This window comes from Triturus cristatus, chromosome 11, assembly GCF_964204655.1.
Source record: "Triturus cristatus chromosome 11, aTriCri1.1, whole genome shotgun sequence".
Taxonomy (NCBI): domain Eukaryota; kingdom Metazoa; phylum Chordata; class Amphibia; order Caudata; family Salamandridae; genus Triturus; species Triturus cristatus.
This window is the reverse complement of record NC_140594.1, coordinates 1,084,307,892-1,084,333,074: the sequence shown is the minus strand read 5'-3', so window position 1 is coordinate 1,084,333,074 and position 25,183 is coordinate 1,084,307,892. Positions and strand designations below refer to the sequence as shown.

The 25,183-nt window shown below is 44.6% G+C and overlaps 1 protein-coding gene across 7 annotated transcripts in view; it reads left to right on the top strand.

Moving 5' to 3' along the window:
- FNDC3B (fibronectin type III domain containing 3B) overlaps positions 1-25,183 on the top strand; it is a 561,687-nt gene that overhangs the window by 293,625 nt on the left and 242,879 nt on the right. For all 7 annotated transcript variants that reach the window (XM_085635440.1, XM_085635435.1, XM_085635438.1 and 4 more), the window contains one exon: positions 2,822-2,898. In XM_085635440.1, the coding sequence (XP_085491566.1) occupies positions 2,822-2,898 (77 nt within the window). The remainder of the gene's footprint in view (positions 1-2,821; positions 2,899-25,183) is intronic.

Here is a 25,183-nt window from a genome sequence, read left to right as displayed (position 1 = left end):
TCAATCCGCTTTATACAGAGGAAAAGTGTAATATCCTGTAATTACTCAAAACGGAAACCTATTATTGCCCCATTGTTGACAGCATCAATAGTTCCAGCCAGCTTTGCAGCTACAGGTGTGTTGACTGAGCATAGGAAACACATTCAAAATGTTTATCAAGTGAACTTGAGACTGAGTCCATGGAAAGTCTGGCACGCTATCGCTATCTGATACATTAGATCAGGTACGTGCACCATTGTTTTATTTTTCAACCTCTGAAACCATAAACTTTCATTTTTCAACCATGCTGAAATCTTGCAAAGAAGGTGCCCACGCCATGAAAGGCCTGCATGGCACAAGATGTCTAACAATCTTGTAAGCACTTGGATTCACCATTCTTAAAACTTATAAAGAATTATTCATGGTCACCAATTTAGGTCCGTATGGTTATCACCTAGCCTAATGTAATCAGAGCCTTAATGTTTCGACTCACTGACTTTTCTTCGTCAAATCATTGTTATCAGGTGTTTCAGTCTAATTGTTTTGGTGGAAGCGCACCATGTTACTACTCCCAGAGCATGTTGGGTCATCCAATCAAATTGCCTGAGGGAAGGAGGTGTGTCACCACTAATGGATGAGGGAGAGAACTGTTTGTTTTGAAATAGCTTTATCTGTTTTTAACTCCTCCATGGGCAGGTCGTGTTTACACCACTAATTTGCAGTACAAGTGCTACGATGGTCCTTCATTGTATGGTGTCCTTTGAAACCTACATCAATGAGAGAAAATAAATTGTGCCTACTCACAATCCTTACGCAAATATATTCTAGCCACTAGATCCTATGAAGGAGATTGTGATAGGCCTGAATTAGTGCACTGTCATGCACTTGGACTTTCACAGAACTGTAAGTGACCTACCCTAGGCACCTGCCTTTTTTTGTTTAAAATAAGATGATCTTCTTAATTAAGCATTTTAAAGCCCTACTTGTTTCCCACATATAGCAAAGTAATGAGCTAGGTCTTCCGTATCCAGAACTCAGTGCCAAAGTTGAAACCTCTCTGAATGAATGGATACAGTCCCATTTAAGCAAGCACTTTGTGGAATGTAGATGGTCAAGCCATGATGGGAAGTGTTGCAGAACTCTCTTTTATCTACTCCATACTTCTGTACAAATACCTGGGATTGTATGCAGAACATGCTTATTCAACTGCCTCCTTTTTGCACTCCGTGGGATGGAGCAATGTGCGATTCCTCGTCGTAAGCTACAAGTAGAAAAGTAGAAATGGCAAGGGTCTTCTCACGAATTCCCTAGGGGAGCCCTGGTTCAAACATAATCTGTAGAAGCATTTCTTCATTATAAGTCATACACCACTGAATCACTTCCTAAGTTGTGGTAGGAAATTGAATTTTCCTTGAAATTGCGTATACACAGAGCGCTCTAAAATTTGGATAAGCGCTAACGACGTCTGTGGTAGTGGCAGTTCTCCCCAAGGGTGCTGTCCTTCTTCAATCTGCTAGTATTTTCACAATTCCTCAGAGCTTATGGTCTTCATCAGGAGGGACATTCTGAAAACGGAGTGAGTCAGTATCATGTGGTATGCTAATGGTGTTAGATTATGGAATTGTGGATCTGCCGCCACACTTTTAACACCTTTGAAGAAATTATCCCGATTCCTCATGCAGGCCTCTTGTATTTCAGTGTGAACGCAAGAAGAGTAGTGTTTTATACTTGATTATTTGAACATCTATGGATCATTGGGTGAAGGCTGTGTCCAGACTGACAGAAGATCTCATTATTGTTTGTGTAACCTTTTTACATTAGTTAGACTAACCATGTTGTATAACTCCTCCGAACGGGAAAGGAGCCATCCCCATGCACAGAAAACAAAACCGCTCTCTCTACAGCATCCTTCATCCGTATCAATCTGCAACCACAGGCATTCTAGAGTGTCCCACTCTTTGATGAGTTCTGTATAGGTGTTCGGAGCTATGGTGGCATCGTTCACCAGATGGTCCCTTGGAACAAGTCTTATGTGAAGTATGGCCTGGCAATGCAACCTGCTTCTCTCAGCAGCTTATTCTCCAGTTTTACAATTTTTGATCTGATGGTTGGAAATTTCATGGTAATAAACTGATGGGTATAATCGCAGCTCACCTCTCACTGGTGGACTGTGTGAAGTATTCAGTCTGTTTTATTGCCGCGCCCTCGTTTATGCTGCATCCATTGAAGCTGCTTATCTCCAAATGGAACCAAATGCAATTCAGTTCAACTTAATGCATGAGTTTGTATCACAGATCCTCAACGCGCTCCTTAATGTTTATTAGAACATTGGAATGTTGGAAGCACCATTGAAAACAATGGAGGGCTCCGTGCTTATAATGGCTGGCATATGCCCGGAGCTCCAACATTCCAATGCTTCTTTGTGGCTGTGAACAAAGGCTTCAGGGAGCCTGAGGGAATTTCAATCCCCTCGTGCTCCCTTTAGGCTTCGTTTTATTTGTTAGAACATTCTGCCCTCTAGTGGCAGAATGTTCTAATAGCCTTATAGCCCTTCGTAGCAGGGCTATACCCGCTTTTAAAGTCCCTCTGCTTTGTTAAAGTCCCTCGCCTTCGGCTCGGGCCTTTAATGCTGCAGCTGGCTTTAATAGCCGGTATAGCCCGCTACGGCAGGCTATAATGACATTTCTTTCAAAATCATAGTAACTTCTTATATGGGATTCAGTTAAATCTGAAAATGTGAAGTTGATTGACAGTGGTTTCAGACAGATTTTCATACTAAACTAAATTAATCGTCAAGTTATTGACTTGAGATTCTCATACATTATTTGTTTTCTTCTTTTAGGGCCCGCAGAGGTCCCCATGATGTCTCCCAATGGATCCATTCCTCCCATCCATGTGCCTCCTGGTTACATTTCCCAGGTATTTTCTTTTTATTAAAACACAATGCTTTTGCTGACATAGAGATTTTTATGGTTTATGAAAATAAGATACTTTTGTTTCTCGCTGCATTATTTATTTCCACTGTAGTTTTGTTGCCATTATGTATCTCAATTTCTTCTGAAAGTGCCATGTGTTCTTCTTCCCCTTTACGTTTGTGGAGGTGCTTGCAAACTCCACACCTAAACCCCTATTACCACCTCCCATGCTCCTTGTCCCTCTTTTTGGTGCTTGTCCTTCTCTTCTGTTTGCCCCATTTCCTTACTTCAAATATCTTGACCCTGACATGGATGCTTTTTCATTTTTAGACCCCTTCCATACACTTCAATTGTACTAAAATTCGTATTCAGTGCCAACCTGTAAGGCGATTGAGCACATGATTTGAATATTACATGCCTGGTATCTGGCTCCCTCTAGACAGTGCTATGTTGTACAGCTTTTTTAACCCCTTTGCCGCGGGGGTGCGGCGGCGCTGTGCTCGTGACAAGCCCAGCGCGTCACGAGGCACAGTGGAGCTGTGCTCATGACGAGCTGAGCTAGTCACGACTCCGCCCACTGATTGATTCTCCTGCACAGGCGGGGAATCAATCGCGCGTGGGCGGAGCGCGACCGTTATGACGAGCCCAGCTCGTCATGAGCACAGCTCCACTGTGCCTCATGACGAGCTGGGCTCGTCATGAGCACACAACGGGTTAAGAAATATTGATCTCTGCTATCCTGTACCATAAACCAAGTGTTGCATAGTAGCCAGGTTGCACCACCCTGTTTGGGTGTAAATCCAATCTGTAACTTGGAATTAATGATCACTTTGTGTGTCTCAAAGAGGAGCTGGGGAAAGCATCTTCATCTGTGGGTTGTATGATAGAACAACGCATACCTCAACAGAGCAAGCACAAACCACACGGTCTCGACCACGTCCTTACCACGCATTACGTTGTAAAGGCATGATTGGTAAAGGCATACATGGTAAAGATCACCCCCCCCCCCGAGCCCTAAAAACCGCACCAAGCACTGCAATCCCCCCCGCCCCAGAGGCCCCCAGGCCCCCCGCACTGAGCCCTAAAACGGCCCCCAGGCCAATAAAATGACCCCAACCCCTGCCCCCCACCTGAGCCCTAAAATGACTCCCAGGCCAAAAGCCGAACCAAACCCGGATCCCAGCCCCCTGCCCTGAGCCTTAAAATGGCCCCCATCCCAAAAAACTACCCTTACCCCCGCCCGAATCCTAAAACAGCCCCAGGCCTGAAAACTGCCCCTCCCCCACCTAATCCCTAAAACTGCCTTCCCTGAAAACTATTCCCCCCCCAAAACAACTCCGGCCCCAGCCCTACTTGCCAAGCCACGTCCCGATCCTTCCTCTCCTGATCCTGCCTGTTCCTCTCCCTGCCCATCCGGTCTCTGGAACTAGACTGCTGACTGCTTTAACCAGGCATATGCGCAGTTAATGCATATGCGTGGTTAAGGCAAGTGGTGTTCCACGTGCGTGGTAACAGCATGCGAAGCTTATCCACTTTGGTTAATGCCGTTCCCCCCCCCCATATGTGATCAGCTACAAATCACAAATCTTCCTTGGTCCTTTTACAGAATTTTGAAACCATGAAAGTATAGGGTAAGCAGCTAAGCCTCACACTCTGCAAGAGAAATATTGTAGACTCTGAAATTATCCCTTTGCTCTACTCCAAATATACTGTTTAAGTTTCAAGAAAGTCTGTTTCAGAGAACTTATTTTAAATAATAGACAATCAGTAGCTTTCAAATCAAAATCATCAGGAAACTAGTTTATTTAGGTAACACTGTATCTCGGTATTATGTTAGAAACAAATAAACATTGTGCATTAACACCTAGACATGAAGTGTTCTAGGAAGCATACGCATGAAATAAAATTAATTTATTTTTAGTCTTTTAATGGCCGTCTAAATAAACTGGATACAAAAATGTAGATCAGACAAGGAAAGGGAGTTCTATAACAACACTTTACAAATATTATGTAACTATTACAAGTGTACCTATATGTGCTCCATGATCGATATCCGTTCTTAGGTACAGACTTGTGTGCATTTATCAACACAGCTGTGCCAGTATTATTAATATTCACAGCACAGCCCTTCTTCAGGATAATACGTGAACCACCCAGTGGTACATGCACGCATCTCTCCTCATGATGAATTTCCAGTTATAGTTTCAATAATAAAAAATGTAAGCCAGATTCTATCTGTGGGAAAGTCCCAATATGAAATGATTTGATTTGGCAGATGAGTTCCAGATATTATTCAAGTGGCTGTCTGAGGTCCAAATAGGGAAAATGAATCTATTACAAGGTGGTATAAAGTTGATATGTCTGCAATATTGCATTCTTGGAATTATTGAGGAAAGTTGACTGAAATTATTCAACCAGAGTTTCCAAAATATTCTGTTCAGGCGTTCGACTCCCTGAGTTGGGTGTATCTATTCCAGCTGCTTGAGGCGATAAATTTGGGGCCTTGCTTCTTCGCCTACGTGCGACTGTTGTACACGGGGCTGACGGCATCGGTCTGAGTTGCGGGACACCATTCACAGCCCTTTTCTATCCAGCGGGGCACCCGACAGGGTTGCTCCCTATCCCCGTTATTATTTGCTCTTACGATAGAGCCCCTGGCGGCGTGGGTTCGGAGTGATCCGGTCCTTCGAGGGTTCGACTGGTCCCAGTCGCGCTCGGACCGTATAGCTTTATATGCGGACGATGTCCTCTTTTTCATGACCAATCCCTGAAACTCAGGCCCCCGTATACTGGAAATCCTCAGGGTGTTTGGTGGTACCTCGGGCCTCCATGCTAACCCCGCCAAATCTATTCTATTCCTGGTGTGCGGGCATCAGGGACGCGACGCCTGGGCATCGCTGCTTTCCCGGGCGACGGACGGCTTCAAATATCTCGGTATATATATTTCCCCATGTCCGAAAGTCTCCTGGGCACGCAATATCTCTCTTTTATTGGCTAGCCTACACACTGAAAACACCCTGTGGTCCTCTCTCTCTATACCGGTGCTCCGCCATTTTTAAAATAGTATCGCTGCCCGTATTCTATATCGCCTACAGAATTACCCATATCCCATTGCACGCACATGGTTTGCGCAAATAGCAGCCATACAAAATAAATTCATGTGGAATGGCGGGACGATCAGAGTGGCGCTCCGCACATGCACACAATCCACATATTGTGGCGGGATCGCCGCAGCAGACGTTTATGCCTATTATGTAGCGTCTCATGTGATGGTAATAAATGAATCGTGGTATTGCTCCCCCACAGATCCAGCATGTTCGGCGGAACATGCTACTATTGATCAGGTCCCGCTCCTCCACTAATTATACAGCTTGGTCAGTCTCGATCTCCTACGGCTGGCAGAGTGGTGATACAACTCTGGCGGGCTAAGACCTGACAGATGGGCTGGCGGAGGACACTTACTCAAATGACTCCCTTATGGCAGGGAACATATCTCCGATTCGTGCCGACATTAACGGGGTTCAGAGGGTGGGACCGTGTCGAGATCTCGACCCTTGGTGATGTAATGCGTGGCACCACAACAAAATCTTTTCAACAACTTCAGACCGATTTCGATTTACATAAATCGCAATTCTATAAGTTCCTTCAGCTCGGACACACACTGCAACCCCAGCTCCATACATTAGAATCCCTCCCTGAGTTTCAACATTTAGAGGGGCAACTGCTCACAAGAGACCTAGGACCTCACAAGTTCAAACAGGTCTATCAGACACTGACGACCCATACACCCATCACATTGGACAAGACAAGGCTCTCATGGGAAGCAGATATACCTGAACTCACCCACTATGATTGGGCCGAAGCCATCGCCAGCCCCGAGGGTGCGGCAGGGTCCATGTGTTTTCGGCTTATCCAATTTAAGTATTTACACCGCGCATATTACACTAGGGTACATCTATGGTGGGTGGGTGTTATTCAGTCCCCCATGTGCCTGAGGTGTAATAGGGAGGAGGGGTCATTTTTACACACGGTTTGGAGCTGCTCGGCGTTACAGCCATTTTGGTGCCAAATTTGTTTGTGTCTTCATGAGGTGCTGTCTTGGAATCTCCCGCTCGACCCTTGCCTTTTCTTGTTACATTCCACAGAAGATATAGGGGGGAATAGGTATAAGCACCACCTCTTGGTTTTAGCACTCGCGGTGGCCAAGAGGGATATAGCACAAATGTGGAAGGCAACATCGCCCCCGACCTTGGGTAAATGGAAAACTGAGCTAGATAATTGTATGGGGGCTGAGATTGCCGTTTTTGAGGCCCGAGGATGCCCCGCTAAACATCGCAAAATCTGGACTCGATGGGAGGACTATCGTGGTATCGACCTCCCCCCCCCCCCCTTGCCCGAGTCGGACCCCTGAAACTGGTTTGTTATATTTTTATGTATTGGTATATCTCCAGTGAGAGTTTAAAAATATGTGTATGTTTATATTCAATGTGGCACACTATGACGATTGCACCGCTTGTACGAACATGGAGACCGGTACCTGTCTGTACCTTTTTCGTTTATGTCACCTACATGTTTGGTGGGTGTTGTTCTATATCAGAAATATGGTTATTGATACAAACTAAAAGTACATCTCTTAGGCCATGGTGGGGCTGCGACCCCTACTTACTGCAAAATGACCTAATAAAATTTGTTATTAAAAAAAATAATCTGTTCAGTTGAAGTATTTAATTTTGGCTGTTATTTTTAGAAGAGCAGCATCATTACACATACAAAGCTGGTTGATCACCGGCATGAATCCATGCTGTATACTTGTGGCCAACAATTTGGCCAACTGGGTCAATACTGTTTCTTCCATATGGTAGTATTGAGAAAAGGGTTCCAGCTGCACATCTGAAATGTTATTGAATAATGTGTGTGTTCAAACGATGCTGTAGTCCAACATGGCAGTGAAGTACCAAGGGCCTCAGGGCTCTGTACTCTCTCACTTTCGCTAAACATAAAAAGACACCTTCATTACCCACACTTGAGGTTAGAAACATGAGCCCACTCCTGAACCCCTGATGCTCTGTGTCTGCAGAGTGAAAACTCCACTAAGAAACACTGCAAATCTTAATCCCTCCTCACTGTGATACAGGTGCAGATGTTGGAGAATGGACTAAGCTTGGATGATGACATAGGTGGAGCTGCTGTGGTTAGGTTGCACATACATAGTTACAATTTTAGCCCAGCTCGCCTTGCAGGTGAGTGATACCCATGGACACTTTGGTATACGAAAAGGGAAACCAATTTGGATGCCAAGTATTTTGAGCTCCACATTTTATTTAAACACAATTAATACAACCCAGCAGTTTAATGATGGTGCAACATGCCACTGGCATAATATACATCACTCAGAATAGAGATGCCAGTGAGCAGAAACACTTGGCTCAGTCTGCAGGTGGTCCCATTTGGTGCAAAATCATGTTTAATTTATTGGGAGCAGATTTTTATAGCACAAACTCGACTCAAAGGTATTGGAACGCTTTTCATGAGCACCAGTTACGTTACACAAGGACACATTCATTATTTGGTGGGCGCGGGGAGATTAAGCGATTTGCCCAGAATCACAGGATGCTGAGCCGACGCCGAGGCTCGAACCCGGTTTCCCAGTTCCAAGGTCGGCAGCTCTAGCCGTAAGGCTAAAACCTCTCCCCTAAGAATAAGTTCATGCTTCACAAGCCATGCGATGAATTACTGCCCTTTACAAAGAAGACAATACAAAGGGTTCAGAGATCCATGCTAGATGGTTCATCAGTGCCATTTCTGGGATGTGCTACAGAACAGGAAGCCCCCACAGTGGTTAACTGGCTAAAACGTAATTGCCAGGACTCACCTTGTTTTTCAGTAGGCCACTGGGGCTCACAACACCCATTGCTCTGCTACAGTTCCTCAATGCCAGTTCCCGTGCTACCTACAAACCATCACTCTGGAACAAGATCCATGTTAGTTAATAATGATTTTTCAGGGTAATGAAACTGTGAACTATTTTTCTATTGTTAAACGAAAGACAGCACCACCATGTGGTGGACTGTCATAATTAGGTGTTAGTTTTATAAATAAGTGCCAGTAATGAGCACCTGCAAACATCAGCACAAATTAAGCACTGATGCTGCCTCCTGCCCATGAGAAATAGGCATCGTGCCTCCTCTCAAATAGTCCGCATTGTGCAAAAGATACATTGATAGATGACCACTAAGCAGCGGATAACTCTAGAAGTAACTAATACCTGGGTTTGAGTGCCAAGGTGAGCCAGTCTCTGGTTGTTGCTTTTTAAAAAATAGTTTTCTGTTGCCTTGCAAATTCAAATAAAAATTGATACCTCGTGCAGGAATGTAGCTCTCTGTGGATCCAACCACCTTGAAGAATTTAGAATGAAACCTCTTTGTAGCTCATTTTGGGAACATGCATGTTTCAAACCTTCTCAGTAGCGACTGGTTTGTTGACAGAGCGGTGAGGCGGAGGAGAGGTGGGGAACCGGAGGGGGTCGTAAGGGGAAACAAAAAAAAACACTTACCTGCTCGCTGCATTGCGCCCTTCTCTTTGGCAGGCACAGGCTCCCAGAGTGCACTGTGGCGAATCCAAGTGCTGAACGCAGCGCCAGTGTTGACCTGAACGCCAAGGATTTGCCCACTTCAGTTCTCTAGAGGTGTGTGCTTTGTGGTGTACCTGCGCTGTAAGTAGCCAGCGCAGAGCCTATATGTGCCAAGAAAGTGAGCCAATTCAGCGGTCCATTTTTTTATAGTGGAGCAGGAGCTGTTGCTATATTGATATAAATGTTTATTGAAGGTCCGTTTTGTCTCTGGAGTGTGTGCTTTGAGATATATTGATCCACCACATCACATTGCGTGGACAGTCTTATGTCCTAGGGTCTGCCTTTGCATGTCTTTCCTTTTTAGGTCTCGTGACGTAAGCAGCGCATGCACTGCTCTCGTCTTACCAGACATCTTGGAATCAATACGATTCCAGAAGCCTCGTCCCAGCTCCGACTTCAGTTTTGATTTGTGCGCGTCATTTGGCGTCACGAATGATGCCAAAGGCAGTGCAATGATTGCATGCAAGGCATGTCAATCACTGCTTGTTACCACCCTGTCTCCTTTCAGTCACGCCCAGCGGGATTGGATCTCTTACCGTGGCGTGACACAGAAGGTTTAGTATTAGCTTGCCGGACCTTTTTTTGTATGCTTGTTTTTTATCCTTATAGTGCGCGTACACCACTCGCAGGCTTAACTACACGCCCGCTTTCATTTTCACCATCGCGGGTTTTATTATTTTAATTTGAAGGCCGTGCGCCTTTTAACTAAAGGCCCGCTTTCATTTTAACATCGCGGGTTTAATGGTGACAGCTTGTTTCGCTGGTGTTTGAAGTTGCGAGGCAAATAGCACGGGAATGTCTGTGACTGCTTCTGCCTGTACCATGCCTGTTCTGTGTGCCTGTGGAACGATTGCACCTCTCGTCTGTGTGTCTGGAAAGCTTGCGCCGCTGTCTGTACTATGCCTGCTCAGTGTATCTGGGACGCTTGCACCGCTTGGCATGTGCTCTGCGTGATTTTTGTGGGGTTGGTGATACTGGTGAAGGCCTTTACACTACAGACTATGGGGGAGGGTGGTGTGAGGTATGTCCTTGTCGATCCCTTCACGTGCCCTCCGGCCTCCATGTCCTGCCCCAGGCCCTCGTCATCAGCTGGCAGATTCCCCCCTAGGGCATGCGCCTGGAAGTCGTCATGTACTTGCGACCGAGGGTGCTTGTGACCACTTGACCGAACTAAGGCGCATTGTGGCCTGGCAGCCATTCATGCTGCAAAACAGCACAGCCTTATTTCCCAGGCTGATGATGCAGTTTTCCCTTCATTAAAGTGGGGAGGGAGGGAGGGAGCCAGTCCCTGCATGACCCAGGCCCCCAGGGTCAGAGGCTGCCCCTTGAGCTTCAGCCCCCAGGTCACACGGCACAGCTCCGTGATGGGGCAGACTTTCGCTGCTACCCATCTCCGCACCGGGACCTTTAGAAGGTCTGTGGAGAGCTGGAAGCTCTTCGAGGCGGTGCCAGGGGGAATGTGCGCTATACAAACGAGGGCGCTGCTGTGACATCATGACAGGGTCAGGGGACAGGCTGCAGCATATTACATGTCATCTCTGTGGGTGGCGGGGGGGCAGGACAGAAGGAGTGCCCCCTGCTGCACCCTCCAGCCCGAGGAAGGACACCGAACCTCTACATAGGACTACATTTCCCAGAACGCACTGGTCAAGTACATTAATCATGGGGCGGCGACATAGTGTCAAGGTGACTTCACACTATCCACCTGGAGGGCAGAGAGCACAAAAGGGCGAGTGCGCCCCTAAGCTGCACTACAACTTCCTGAATGCACTGGTTTGTTCCATGAAAGGCTGGGGCACGAGCTGCGCACAGGACTCCTGGAAGAAAGCCATTCTACCCCTACGGCCATCTCCACCACCGCCTCGGGGATCCCTACAGACCCAAGTCCACCGCCTGTGAGTGTAACACGGAGAGGATGTGGTCTGACGGCGAGAGCTGCCGGCCTTGGAGCTGGTGAAACCAAGGTTTGAGCCTCGGGGTCGACTCTTCATCCTGTGATTCTGGGCAAATCATTTAATCTCTCTGTTCCTACCCCAAATTTTTTTTTTTTTTTTTAAATGAATGTGTCCTTGTGTAAAGTAACCGGAGCTCATGTAAAGCGCTCCAATACCTTCGGGTCGAGTTCGCGCTATATAAACTGCAAAAAACAGACAAAAAAAACCCTGGCTGAACGACAGCAACAATTTCATGCTCTGTAAATATGTAATATATAATTTTACAACCCTAATCGCGTTTTATAATGTAATCTTGAGTGCACTTGCAACACGTACATATGTAACTCTAACCACTAGTATCTGTAGTAGACGTGTGTACTTGCTACCATTCTTATGTGAATTTAGAGTTTTTCTGTTTCTAACTTTTATGTAACTCATGTCCTCTGAAGTCCTTATGTAATTTAAATGGTTCTTTTGTAAAGTGCTCTGACACCTTTGGGTAAAGTTGGCTCTAGATAAAATGACATTAAATAAATAACAAGCATTAAAAATGCAATAGGTCTCACCTTTCATTAAGTTAAAGCCATTTGCTTTGCTATACAATACCATTAGCAAAGCAAATGGCTTTTACTTAATCAAAGGCGAGACCTATTGCATTTTCAATGCTTGTTGAAATCTGGTGAACTTCTTTTTATGATGGTAACAGTGTTGTCCGTGGAGGTATTTTGTCACTTGTATGCAGTCACCTTCTTTCCTGTAGGTTCAGCTTCCTGTATTATTTTGTTTGTGCTGTGTTTCCCTTTGGGATTTTTTCACATATTGAAAGTCAACGCCAGTTCATGTACTTGGTACAATTAACATTTACAGAATAAAATAATGCAAGCTAATAAAGTTGGTCTGTGTCAGGCACTGACCTATTATCCTTGCAATCTTACCACCTGAAGCAAATCTGTCAGTTTTCCTTCTTTCACAAGGTCTTCAAATGAGCCAAATCCTGTCTGTTGCATGGCTGTCTGTGCCAAAGCAAACTATCTCTGTATAAACAGGTATAATTAAAGGATCCCTCTGTACTTGTTCTGTACCAGTCCCTGCCCTTACCCCATGTAACCTTCCTGGCACTTTGCTACCTCAAAGTTCTATGCTCTGGCGTAGATCTTCACCTCCAAAGCTTAGGTCTCTCAAGTTTCACTTTGTCCTGCTTTCTCCTGTTAAGGCACAGTTAAGCTTCCTGGTTTTGTACCAGCTTGTCAGTGAGACACCTTCCGCGAGGCCCAGGGCGATTACATATTAAAGGAGACGTTCGCTCTCCCATCATCAACAATCACCAGCAGAAGGTCTGGGACTTCTTTCATTGCATATGGGTGGCCTTTAAACCCGATTGTGATATCATTCACCAAATTGACAATATAAGGCTTCCGATGGGTGACAGAAGCATGCAATGAACATTTGTAGAGAGGATGTGAACTAACGGCTAGAGTGGTCGATTTCGAAGCTGGGGAACAGGGTTCGAGTCTCGGCAGGGACGCTCACTCAACATTCTGTGATTCTGGGCAAATCAATTAATATCCCAGTGCCTAGCAAAATAAATGTGTTCTTCTGTAACACAACTGGTGCTCATGTAAAGCACTCCGATACCTTCGGGTTGAGTTTGCGCTATATAAAACTCTCTCTCAAAAAAGTTGTCCAATAAATAAATAAACATTAGCTAATCTCTCTAATAATTTTCAGTGCATCATCAATAAATTCACTTCCAAGTGTCCAATACAAATGAAAACTGTTCTATTCTGCAGTTAGCAGAATAACCACTGGTGACTGTACATTTTAGTCTTTTTTCCATGTTCTTCTCCTGGGAGGAGAAGTGACCTTATGGCCAGATCTGCTGAGTTTGGCAGGTTCGAGTCCCAGCTTTGGCTCAACATCCTGTGTTTCTGGGAAAATCAGTTAATTTCCCTGTTCCTATCAAAAACTGAATCTGACCTTGTGTAATGGAATCTGGTGCTCATGTAAAGCTCTCTAATCCCCTTCAGCCACGTGCTATATAAAGAAACCTGCCAATTAAAAAAAAAATCCCCAAAACTTCTTCAGAGCATTAGCACAGAACAAAAATTGTGCACAAACTTTGGTACCCATACTTTTCCTGCTTGCGAAAAAGGGATTACCCAAAACTGTTATGGCAAATATGCTTTCAACAGGTTCCAGAAATTTCCAGAAAATTAGATGTTCTTCCAAATTTCTGCCTCCTGGCACCGGAGTGTAGAACCAGAATATCTGAATGGATGATTAAACCAGCTGTGCATGATTACAAACAACAGAATAGATGTACCCAAGGCCGCCTTCTCGCGGACAGCCTTCTATGAACTTTAGAGTAAGTTTTAGTTGGCATATTTCAGTTTCTCAAAAAATGAATAAATATATATTATATAAATTATATTATGCATAATATACATAATTATTTATATGATTAGTATATTATTTAAATCTATTTGTACAGAAAGTAAGTCTTTAGCTACCTTCGTACACTGGTTTCTGACAATAATTTAAAATTTTACTACGAACAAAACCCTCTGTTACGCTTCACCTGTAATAAATATCACTGATTCCATCCTGTTTGTCAAAGTAAATTCATCAAAGTGGGGGGAACCGTTTGCCTCATTCATCTGGAAGGCCGCATCTGGTCACTATGGAATAATACATGCCCCAGTCTCAGGTTGCCCTTTTTATCCTTGCTTAAATCGCCTTATGTGGGAATATTATACCAAGACCTACCGTGCCCCAAACTAGAATTTACCCAAATCTGAACTTCATGGATTCTTATTACCAGGGACAGACTTGGAACCCAAAGCAGCTCCGGCAATGTTGACAGACCAGCCCTCCTGCTGCTTTTGTTACTGGGTGCCGATATAGCAACACCACTGCAAAACCGGCCCCCAGTAACAAAAACGGCCCCCTCCGTTGCAAAATCAGACCCCACCCTTCCAGCCTCCTGGGGAAACGCCCAGTGCCCGCTATGGCCAGTCTGGCCCTGTTCATTGCCCCTCGAATGAGAGAACCATGACGGGATCCCTTTGTGTTGTACCCGATTCAATACCACATGTCGATTAGAGAAGAAGAAAATAAATTCACTAAGCTAAATTGCACTGGTTCACTGGTCTTCATGGCCCTCTCCAATCACATTTTAACTTGGAGTTTAGGACTTTTTGAATGGTAAAGACTACAACCCAGCCCCAATGCCTCTAGCAGTGGAATGTATGTTGGAATTATGCATGCGTTTTTCACGTATGCCTTAGGAACTCCGTCATTTGAACGAATGCATCTTTAGCACACATTTGTTCTGCACGCAAGTTGTTGTAACGACTTGCCATGCGGGCGGGGGGCGCAGGATATTGGAATAGTTTAATTTACCATTTCAACTCCAGTCTGCTCAACAGTAGGGAAGGTGTTGGACTTTAATTCCAACACCACTCCACCATTGCACCCCCCCTAAAGCAAATCGTCGTAGCAACCTGCGTGCAGAATGATTGCGTGCTAAAGACGCATTTGTTCTGTTGCCTGCGCTGTGAAGGCACAACGTTATCTGGCTTCGTCCTAAAGGGCATTTCCCCTAGCAGTGATACGCCCAATAGAAAAAACACTCGAGCATACCCAGCATCCTATCACAATACCGAAACTATAAAAATGTTCACCTTCCTCCTCTTGTACCATCAAAGGAGTATTCTTTATTCATAATACCGTATAATATAGAGACTGTCCTCACATTGATGTGCTTCAGATACTGAAATGTGCTCTATCCTTGGCTTTCATTGGGGTGACCAGCAAACTCCAGAGCTCATTAAATTGTGCTGCCTGCAGCTCCCTTGGTCTAAAGGCATCAGATGGTCAGATCACAGAGATCTGACAGAGAAGCGCCTCATTATGTTCTTGTAAAACAACACATGGAGTTCAAGGCACTATGCTGTGATGCATAACGCAAACCCCTCCTATCGGCACAATGGATTTCAGAAACGGACCTCGGCAGGAGCACTTTGGTCCAACAAAGGATGCCACCATCTTGGCATTCTTTTCACAGACGTCTCATGAGACATCATTAAGCACACGGATGATATTGACAGTCAGGATACTCCATTGTCCCAAGGAAAATCTATCCTTAAAGTGCTTATAGAAGACCACAAATAGGATCAAGATCAGGCTTATTGTGATTGATGGAGCTTTTGAGGACTTAAAAAATCATATGCTATGCAACAAAACCGTGCAAACTCTTGAGCAATGGTTATAAGAGGCTGAATCTGCAAAGCAGGAAGCTACATCTGAAGTAAAACAGCCTGCATTTGAGGATTGGCCTATATTAAATCTCATGTTTTTTTTAGTCCAATTTCGAACTGATGAAAAACAGTGTGAAAACTTCTGATCTGCAGCTTTTGAGTCCTGGTACTTAATCAGGGGAAAGACATGAGAGATGCTATAAGGACTTTCTGATTGCTGAGCTATTTGATGGATAGCCCCTGAGCCAGTTTGAAATAGTGCAGTCCTTCTGACTCCCACAAGGATCTTTTTTTTTTTGGTAGTTGTTATAGCCGAGTAGAGTCTTTGTAAGTTATGTATTAAGTCCATAACATCAGTGGTAGCAGCCCCACCAGGAGCAGCCTCCCTGCTGCTTAGCCCATCTTCAACGGGCAATACTCACACCAGGCACCCAAGCATTCCAGTCATGTCCATCACACCAACATTCCAAAGAGAATACTCACGCTGGCTGAGCAGCTAGGAACTAGGTAACATGGGGACATTATAAGCACAACAGGAAGATACCACAGTAGTACTGGGCAGAAGGAACGCTTCTGGACGAGATTAGGAGCCTGAGTCAACGTAAGAAAATTCTAAGGTAGACAGAGAAAAGAGCTGCTTTGTGAAGGAGACCCGATTTGTGTTTTCTCAGATGTGTGACGTGTTGCACAGTGGAGGTGACCAGAGCTGCAGACAACACATTGACTCGAAGGGAATTGTAGTGTTGCAATGTTACCCAACTAAGCTACAGGTATTTCATGATGGCATGACCTAACTCTTTATTCATCCTGATGTAGCCTGGGCCCATTTTGATTTGCTTGCCAGGCTGCGTATTCCGTCAATATCACATGACACGGCCTATTCTGACATGTCTGTATTCTGGGTTTCTTGAGTTTCTGTCCCCAGTGGACCTTGGGTGTGAGGTTAGTAATGTTTGTTGGATTTCTTGGAATAATGGGCTAATAAATAATTAATAGTTATACTAACTCACTTCTACAATACTGGACTACCAGCTTTGCATGCTTTTTTTGTGATCTATAGACTGCAACGTGCTACACAAGAATGTTCCAAATTGGTGCCCTGCCTGAGTTTTTAGGTTTTGCCTGCACAGAACTTGTGCTATGCTTGTGTAATCTCTTGTATAAAAAAATATAAAAAATCCTAAAAGGTGCTTAGAGCCCGTCAATTGCTTACTTTTACTTACCATTGGCTGGATCACACGTCACTCTCATTCTCTTGCTTCCAATTAGTCACAGCTTCCTCCTCACTCAGTCCTCCTCCTGGGGTTCAAGTCTTCATCCTGCTGAGGAGCAGGTACTGCTCCGGCGGCCAGTGTCCTTCCACTATATTGTCCTGCATGTGTTTTTAAAAAAAAAATTTTTTTTTAACTTTTATGTTCTCTCCTTCAACTCCGCCCTCCTCACACTTTATTTTTCTAAAAAAATCCACCCTCTCCTTCTGCTTTCAGTTGTTTTTAAACCCACCCCACCATCTCCCCTATCTCTATTACTTTTACGGAACAATTGTTTTTATTGAATCCCGCACAGACCCAACACAGCTATCTGCCTACATCCTTTGGCCGGCAGCATATAGAAGTGCATAAGATGATACACAGCTTTTCGCCTACAATCCAGAGGCCGGTAGCGTTATGCAAATTTTGAAACCAACTCAATAACCACTAAACGAGAGAGGGATAGAAGGAGAAAAGGAACATAATAGGAGAAGCAAACCTAAAAAAAAAATCCCCCCCCTCCCTCCTCTCTCCGTCAACTTCTCCGCACCTGGGCTCCAGAGATACAGTTCTCAAGACAAGAGTGAAGTGAAATCCCGGGGTTGTCAGCCTCGCAGGGAACAGCCTAGGACCTCATTGTGACCCCCTCCGGGAGTAGCTGCAGTATTTGCAAGTATTTTGGGCATGTTAGTTCCCGAAACTCTGTCGCTAAGATTTTAATATATGGGGCCCACAGCTCCGGGTATTGTGATGCCCTACTGTCCGCCACTATAGACATAAGTTTCATTGCCAGGGCCACCCATAATCTATGGAGCCATGATATCTGGTCTGGGATCCTCTCCGTTCCCCACTGTACAAGAATTACTTGGCGGGCGGCAATTAGGGATAACGCCATTTATCTACCTCTGATTGATCGCGGGGGGAATTCTCTGTTACTTTTAAACCCCCGCTAGCTGCTGTTCTTTTAAAATCCATCTCTGCTCTCCTCCTGCTGTCTGTTGTTTTTAAAACCCGCTCTCTCCTTCTGTTATTTTTAATCTGGTTTATATAGTACAGACGTATTTGATCGCTTTACATGATCGTCAGTTAAATTACACAAAATAAATTACACAAGGACACATTCATTTAGTTGTTTGGGACACTAGGAGGTTATGTGATTTGCCGAGAAAGGATGTGGAGCCAACGCCACTTCCACAGGCAGCAGTTTGCCAATGCTTGTGTTGGCATGGCTCTGACCGGTCAACACTATGAAATGGTGAGATAACAACAAAGCACAGGTGCAGACTTTCTACAAATGATGTATCTCTATCAGAATCCGTCAATGGCAGGACAACACAACGATTACATTAACTTTCCTGCAAATTGTTATCTGCCATTTGTCAGAAGGCATATTAATTACTTGCTAAAAGGGTGCGGTAATAGCAATATAATACACAGGCACGCTGCAAGTTTGTCCTTCAGAGACGACAAGCGGTAACAACAGCACACTGCACAGGCACACATTCTGTGTCATGCACGTCCACCCTAGTTCAACATTGCGCTGTAATACATTTTATGCACATAGAGTTGTGTTGAATTTTCTTCAAAATAATGTGTAGACATCAGTACAATACAGAGGAGTGCATGCTCTACGTTTCTCTGGCTTGTTTCGAATCAAAGCGTTGTAATAACCGCACACTTCATGCGATGAGCACATTATACACATTGCTCTGTTGTCTAACAGTGTGTGGTTGAACCAGTACAACGCACAGGAGTGACTCCACACAGAAGCCAGACAGGACAATACAGCAACCGCCTCTTAACACAATGGGTAACACATTGCAACCCGCCCACCCTCTCCTGACTACATGTCTCAGGACACAACGAACTGTCAGAGGACCGGATGAGATAACTGGGACTATGTATCTCAGCATGCACCGTACCCAGTGGTTAATTTGTAAAATAAAAATTGCCGGGGCTCTCCTCAGGAGGCAGCGCTAACAGGATAAATATGTGCTGGTGCAAAAGGCCTCCCGACTAGAGCCCCGGCACTTATTACCCTGCAGAGTACTTGGCCTAATGGGTAGAGCTGCCGATTTTGGAGCTGGAGAACCCGGTTCGAGGCTCGGCGTGGCTCAACATCCTGTGAGTCTGGGGAAAATCATGTGAGTTCTAAGTAAGTGTGTCCTTAACTGGTGCTATAAGCCCCGGTGCAGAGGATTAGGTGCCAGTGCTGAGCACCGGAAAGCACCGGCTCAAATTGAGCACTGACCCTACCTCACTTAGTAACAACAGGTCCCAGGGCTCCTCGTACCAGAAAACAAAGTATGAATGGAAACTGACATGCTCTCTCTGAACTACATATCCCAGAATACACCTTGATTTATTCAGTATAGCATTCCTGTCACACTACAGGGACAGGCACAAACATAATAAACAAGCATTGTCAAAGCCAATAGATTTCGACTCTGCGAACTCTATTGGTTTTGCCAATCTATTTTTAGACATGTTGCACGTTCTCCTAAACATAAACCATTGCTAGGTTTTGGCCATTTATGAGGAGTGCTGGAGTTTAGAAGAATAGATTCTCTTGTTGGAGAGTTTTTTGTTCTCAGTATATCTCCATGATTAAATATACTCGGTCCTGAACTATATACTCGGTTCAACCCTCTCCTGTCATTAGTCCCGGCACGACTTGTCTGTTCCATAGGATAAAGCAGGCTGAGTCTGAGAAATCATCATTATTTGCCATTGCAAGGGCTGTTGTGAGCTGACTGCAGCCTGCAATCCTTTTGTTGTCAGTGTTCAGCAACGATTGGCCCTGTGGTGACTTGGCTGCAACTACTGAGCATGCAATAGGAAGGCTTTTTGGGACACACATGGAGTACAGTACATTGTGTCATTTATACACTTCTTTCTTTACCAAACAAATTGATTACAACATAAAGGTGACTGGTTCTTCTCTTCAAACACTACCAAATGTTTAGACAGTTGTGCCAGAGTTCAGTGTTTTTGCAACCGCTGCATTAGTAAATCACAGAAGACACTTTCCAGACTTGCAGTCTCTGCGCATCCTAATGGGGCATTTCACTTCTAATTAAAAATGTATGTGTGACTGTGGTGTGTAGGAAAGTGTCCCTTTTTGACATGGTCACCCCCACCTTTTGCCTGGTATCTGATGCAGTTTTGACAGAAGTGCACGGGGTTCAGCTATTTAGGACCCAAGTGCCAGATATCTTTCCCTAAAACTGTACAATTGTTCCCCCAATTGACAATACCTTTAGCACCCTTTGTAATTCCCTAGTAAACTGTACCCCTGGACCATAGGGCAAGGAGGATAAAGAGGGTCCCTAAGGGCTGCAGCATATTTTGTGCCATCCTAAAGGACCCCTTAGCATCAACATGCAAACTGTCATTGCAGGCTGCGTGCCCTGGTGCAGACAAAAATGAAGACCAAACATGACGCATCTCGTGTCTGCCATGCTTACAGGCGCTGCATGTAGTATAGGTAAGTCACCCCTACAGAGGCTTTACAGCCCGAAAGCAGGGTGCACTGTACTACATTTGTGGACATATCTGCATGAGCAGATATGCCCCTGTGATGTCAAACTCGATTCTTGTACAATAGAAAGTGAACAGGGAAGCCATTTTGAGAACATGTGCTGGACACTGGTGTTTACGAGTTCCCCAGCTACGTGATGGCTTCACTGAAACTAGCGATGTTTGATAGCAAACATCTTATATCAATAAACCCACACTGATTCCAGTGATGGATTTATTAATACTTGTACCCAGAGGTGCCCCCTGAAAACCTACGACAACTAATGTGCTGGCTGACTGGTGTAGACCTAATGCAGGTGAGAGCTCGTGCTCCCTGAGGGCATAAACAATGCCTGCTGCAGCCGCAAGTGGTGTCACCTCCTCCAATCAGTATGGCTAAGTGATCAGCATGTCGAGGCAGGAGACTTGAAAGGCCTCTGCTGCCTTTGATATGCGACCCAAGGCTTACCCAGACTGGGGAAATGCCAACGCCTGCCCCGGGCCCATTTGAAACCAGGACAGGCGGGAAAAATAGCTAGTCAGGGGGCGTGTTCCCCTTCAGGCTAGTACCACCCCTAAGGTGGGCTACCTGATGTGAACACAACTTTTAGAATTCCACCATCTTAGGTTTGGCGGAATTAGGCTCTCTGGGTCAGGTTTATGCCCACTTCCCACAGGAATATAGATGGTGTAGACAACCTAAAGGTAAGTAGCCCATTGGTTACTACCTGTCACTCCCCCTAACACCCATAAATTGAGTACTTAGGTGGCATCCCTGACACCAGGAATTCACATTTGATGGATTCAGAAGAACTGGACAAAGAACAGCTACGAGAAAGGTGAGAACTGAAGACTTGCTGTGGACTTTTGGCGCCAAACCCTGCCTGCCTGTACCTGTCTCTACAAATGTGACCGGCGATTCATCTTGCAGCTGAACAGCTTCTAAGAACTCCGGGAGACTGCCAACCCTTCGCAAATCGTCAGCAATCTTCCTTGCAGTAGAGGAGCTACTCTCAGGCTTTTCGCAGGCACTGAAAGTGCAATGTCCAGTTTAATAGGTTGCCGCTTCACGGCCAGCCTGATGCACTAGCTTCCTGAACGTCAGATATGTTCCCCCACCAACTGAGAGGACACCAGTATCCATCGGAGTCACACAGGACCAATACCTGGGGTACTGGATGTCTTGGAGCAAATAGAGCCTGTGAGAGTCCAATCCGAACTCCCACTGCATCGAGACTGAGCAGCCGTTGAGAGATGTCATCCCTGCTGAGACCCACTTCCATAGTGGCTCAGCTGTCCTGATTTTGCACCCTCAACTGACGAGACTGACAACCACAAGGCACTGAGTTGCACAGAGCCCAGATGACCTTTCTACACTGCAATTGAGTGCCCAGCCCGATTACTGATGAACCGGCTTTGCACCCAGGTCCCTTATGACCCGAGCCCCCCCATTGAGAGCTTCCAGACTTGCCCCCTAGTCCCCCTCTGCAACGTTGTTTCTAGATAGCCCCCCTTCTTTCCACTGGCACAGCGAGCACCCTTACCAACCCGACCAGTACCTCTACACCTGGACAGCCCAGGGCAGGCAACGAGTAACTGCTGGTGGTACTTTGGAACTTGGCCCCCTACAATGCTAAGTCCCGATAGAGAGCCCCAGAAACCGACTGTAGATTACTGTATGCAACATATGCCTTTTTTCCTTAGGGAAGCATTGCTGCGTAAAGATGCATTTAAATGAACTGTTTACTTACCTGTGAAAGTTCATATTTTAAAAAGTACTTACCTGATATCAAAGTTCTTGGTATCAAAATGTATATAAAAACACAAGTTATTTTTCTAAATTGGTCTCAGATTTATTCGTGAGTGTGGGCCTTATTTATTGCCTTATTGAGTACAACAAATGCTTAGCATGACCCTCTGATAAGCATACATTGCTCACCCACACTACCACAAAAGAGAGCATTGAGTGGTATCATTTTTGCCTCTGTAAACTAATAAGGGTTGCCCTGGAGTCTTTACACAGTGTACCTGGCTTTAGTCCACTATATAAAGAGCCAGCTTCCTGCATGGTGCTACTTTGTTATTTTTAACTGGCTTGATAGTTTGTTTATTATTAAAGATAATTACTGTATAGCAACTCTACACACTGAATTGTTTAATGTGCTACAATAATTTCTTTTATCAGTACTTAATTACATTTTATCTCACTGTGAACCTTCCGCCATTGCACTGGTCTGTTTGGCAAGGGGGCAAACACACCACCTTTTATTAGTAGCAAATTATTTCATTGATGTGTTTGAATGCCCCTTCTTAAAATAAGTTGCATGAATAGTAAATTAGAAAAACAGATTTGTTTGAAATTGCATTTATTTGAAGATGAGTGTATTTATTTTTCTTACCAAATATATCTACCTGAGTTAATATGGCGTCCAATCTTTCCATTATTAAGGCATCCTAGTTTTCTTTTTCGTTTGGTATTTATTTTATCTTGACAGTAGGCATTTCCAGTTCATCAGTTTGTCCAGTAGACTCAACTACAAAGCATGAACATTAATTTGAACGAAGAAGGTTCACTTGAGGACACTGTTCCAACTGTTCTAAAATTAAGGGCACAGCAGGCAGGCCAAATTCCTTTGTGGCACATGCTGCTATTTTCTGTGGTATGATGATCACCTTTGTAACTTTGCCATTAGCACCAGCTCCTTGGCCCTTAGTTTAATTAGGTCCTCAACAAAAATAAAATACTCTTATTCTTAATTTATACTTCCTCATTTGACTAAGGGTCTTTTATACAGCTTGGTGCATTTTGAGAAGGGAATTGAAAATTTATGAAGAATCCTGATACGCTTGTTCAGCAGCCTCTCTTTCTCACTGGTTTTTATTCTGTTTACATTTGCAGACACACTTCTTGGTCTTGTTTGTATTTATTAGACGGGAGTAGTTTAAAGCGTTTTTTGTGATCCAAATTCAGAGCACACATTTTATTGTAGCCTTGTTTGAATGTGTTTGGTGGATGCATGTATCTTAGACATGGGTTTTCTATGATGCAAAAACAAGGTTTACGGTTGAAAATTGAGTTAAAACGTAGACTGTGTCTTTAAAGGATAAATGACGTAGGATCAGATTGAGGAAGGATTAGCTGTACATGATATGGAAATCTACAGAGAAAGGACAACTGGTCAGTTTCGGGCCCTATGAATAAATGAGGAGGCTATGTGCTGTCCGTAAATGTAAATGTAGTGCATTTATATAGCGCTCCGCACACCCCCGAAAGGGTCTCTCAGGCGCTGTGCACATACCGCTGTGGAACCCTTCGTGGCCTTTCCCTGTGAAGTGCCCACTCCTGGGCACCCTCAAGGTGAAGCCAGGTATCCTAGCGCTTTTGGGACCGTTGTGGAGATTAAGCAAGCTATTGCCCAGAGTTGCTGAGTGGGACCCATGATTAGAATAGGCACTGAGGCAAGAATTAACAGGTCCGGGGAAATTGAACCCAAGACCCGCCGAGGCGGGAATTGAACCCTGGTCCGGGCCGAACCTCTGCATCAGGGTCTGCCGCTCTAACCATTGAGCCACACTTCTCCACTGGTCTACTCCTAATATTATTGTGGAGTAGAAAGCGAAGAAGGGATAAGCCGTCCACAAAGATGATTGGTTGGTGATCACTTGGTGGAATAAGTCAAAAGAGCCATTGCAGCATTGGGAGTCTGCCACATCACTTGGGGCTCCAACGTGGCCCCATCGCTTAATATTTAGCCGTCATTTCCTGCCATTTTTCAGATAATTTCCCGAAAAGGGTGGATCTTTGCCACATAGCGCATGGGCATATATAACAAACCGGTCAATACAGAATTGAAGGTAAGATGGGAGCGATTGAAATGTTACAAGTAAATCTTCATGAGTTTGAAATATTTGGGATAAATAACTCCTGTGTTCTACTTCTTACTTAAAATCTGTTGGTTGAAGTGAACAGAAGGAAATGGAAACCACATAGTTAATGTGTAAATACTAAAAGAGCAATCAAAATGTAAACTCTTCAATTTGTTAAAATTGCAAATCCTTTTCCATGTTCACCTGGCCCATATGTGAAATGAAGACTGAGATAGAATACATTTCTCAGTCTTTCGTTTTCTTTCCTTTACACAATGGGTGGAGGGTTAGGCGCTCTTTTTCCTTAGAGGCAGGGGCACAATTATTTCCAAGCTCTCTTTATCCATTTGCTGGTAATAAGGCGTGCCCCTGTATATTTGCCAGTGCGTTTCGACCAACTTAAGATCTACTTTTTAGGGCCTCATCAGGGTATAACATGGAGTGCATTATATAACTTGGACTCTTTTATGTCTCATAATTCTGATCCCCACCCACCCCCTTGTCGGTGTTAAGCGATGCCAGCTTACATTTCGGTATGGGATATATTTTGTTATATCTCTCCATTTTGTCATCACCCACCTTCTGTTAGGCTCTCAACAATTGTGATTTTACAAAAGCTAACATCTGAATCTTGTGCTTTTAAGCCCTGTGGGTCATTTTTGGTGGTGGTGAAAAGATCTAACATAGCATTTGGAAGTGAAGCACATGCTAACCCAAGCACATGCAAGTATGTACTTGCAAGATCCAAATTTGGATCTAAAGTAACTACCACTAAGGACTGCCAGTACAAGAGTCCCTCCGGATTAACCTTATGTTAGTGGTACAGCAA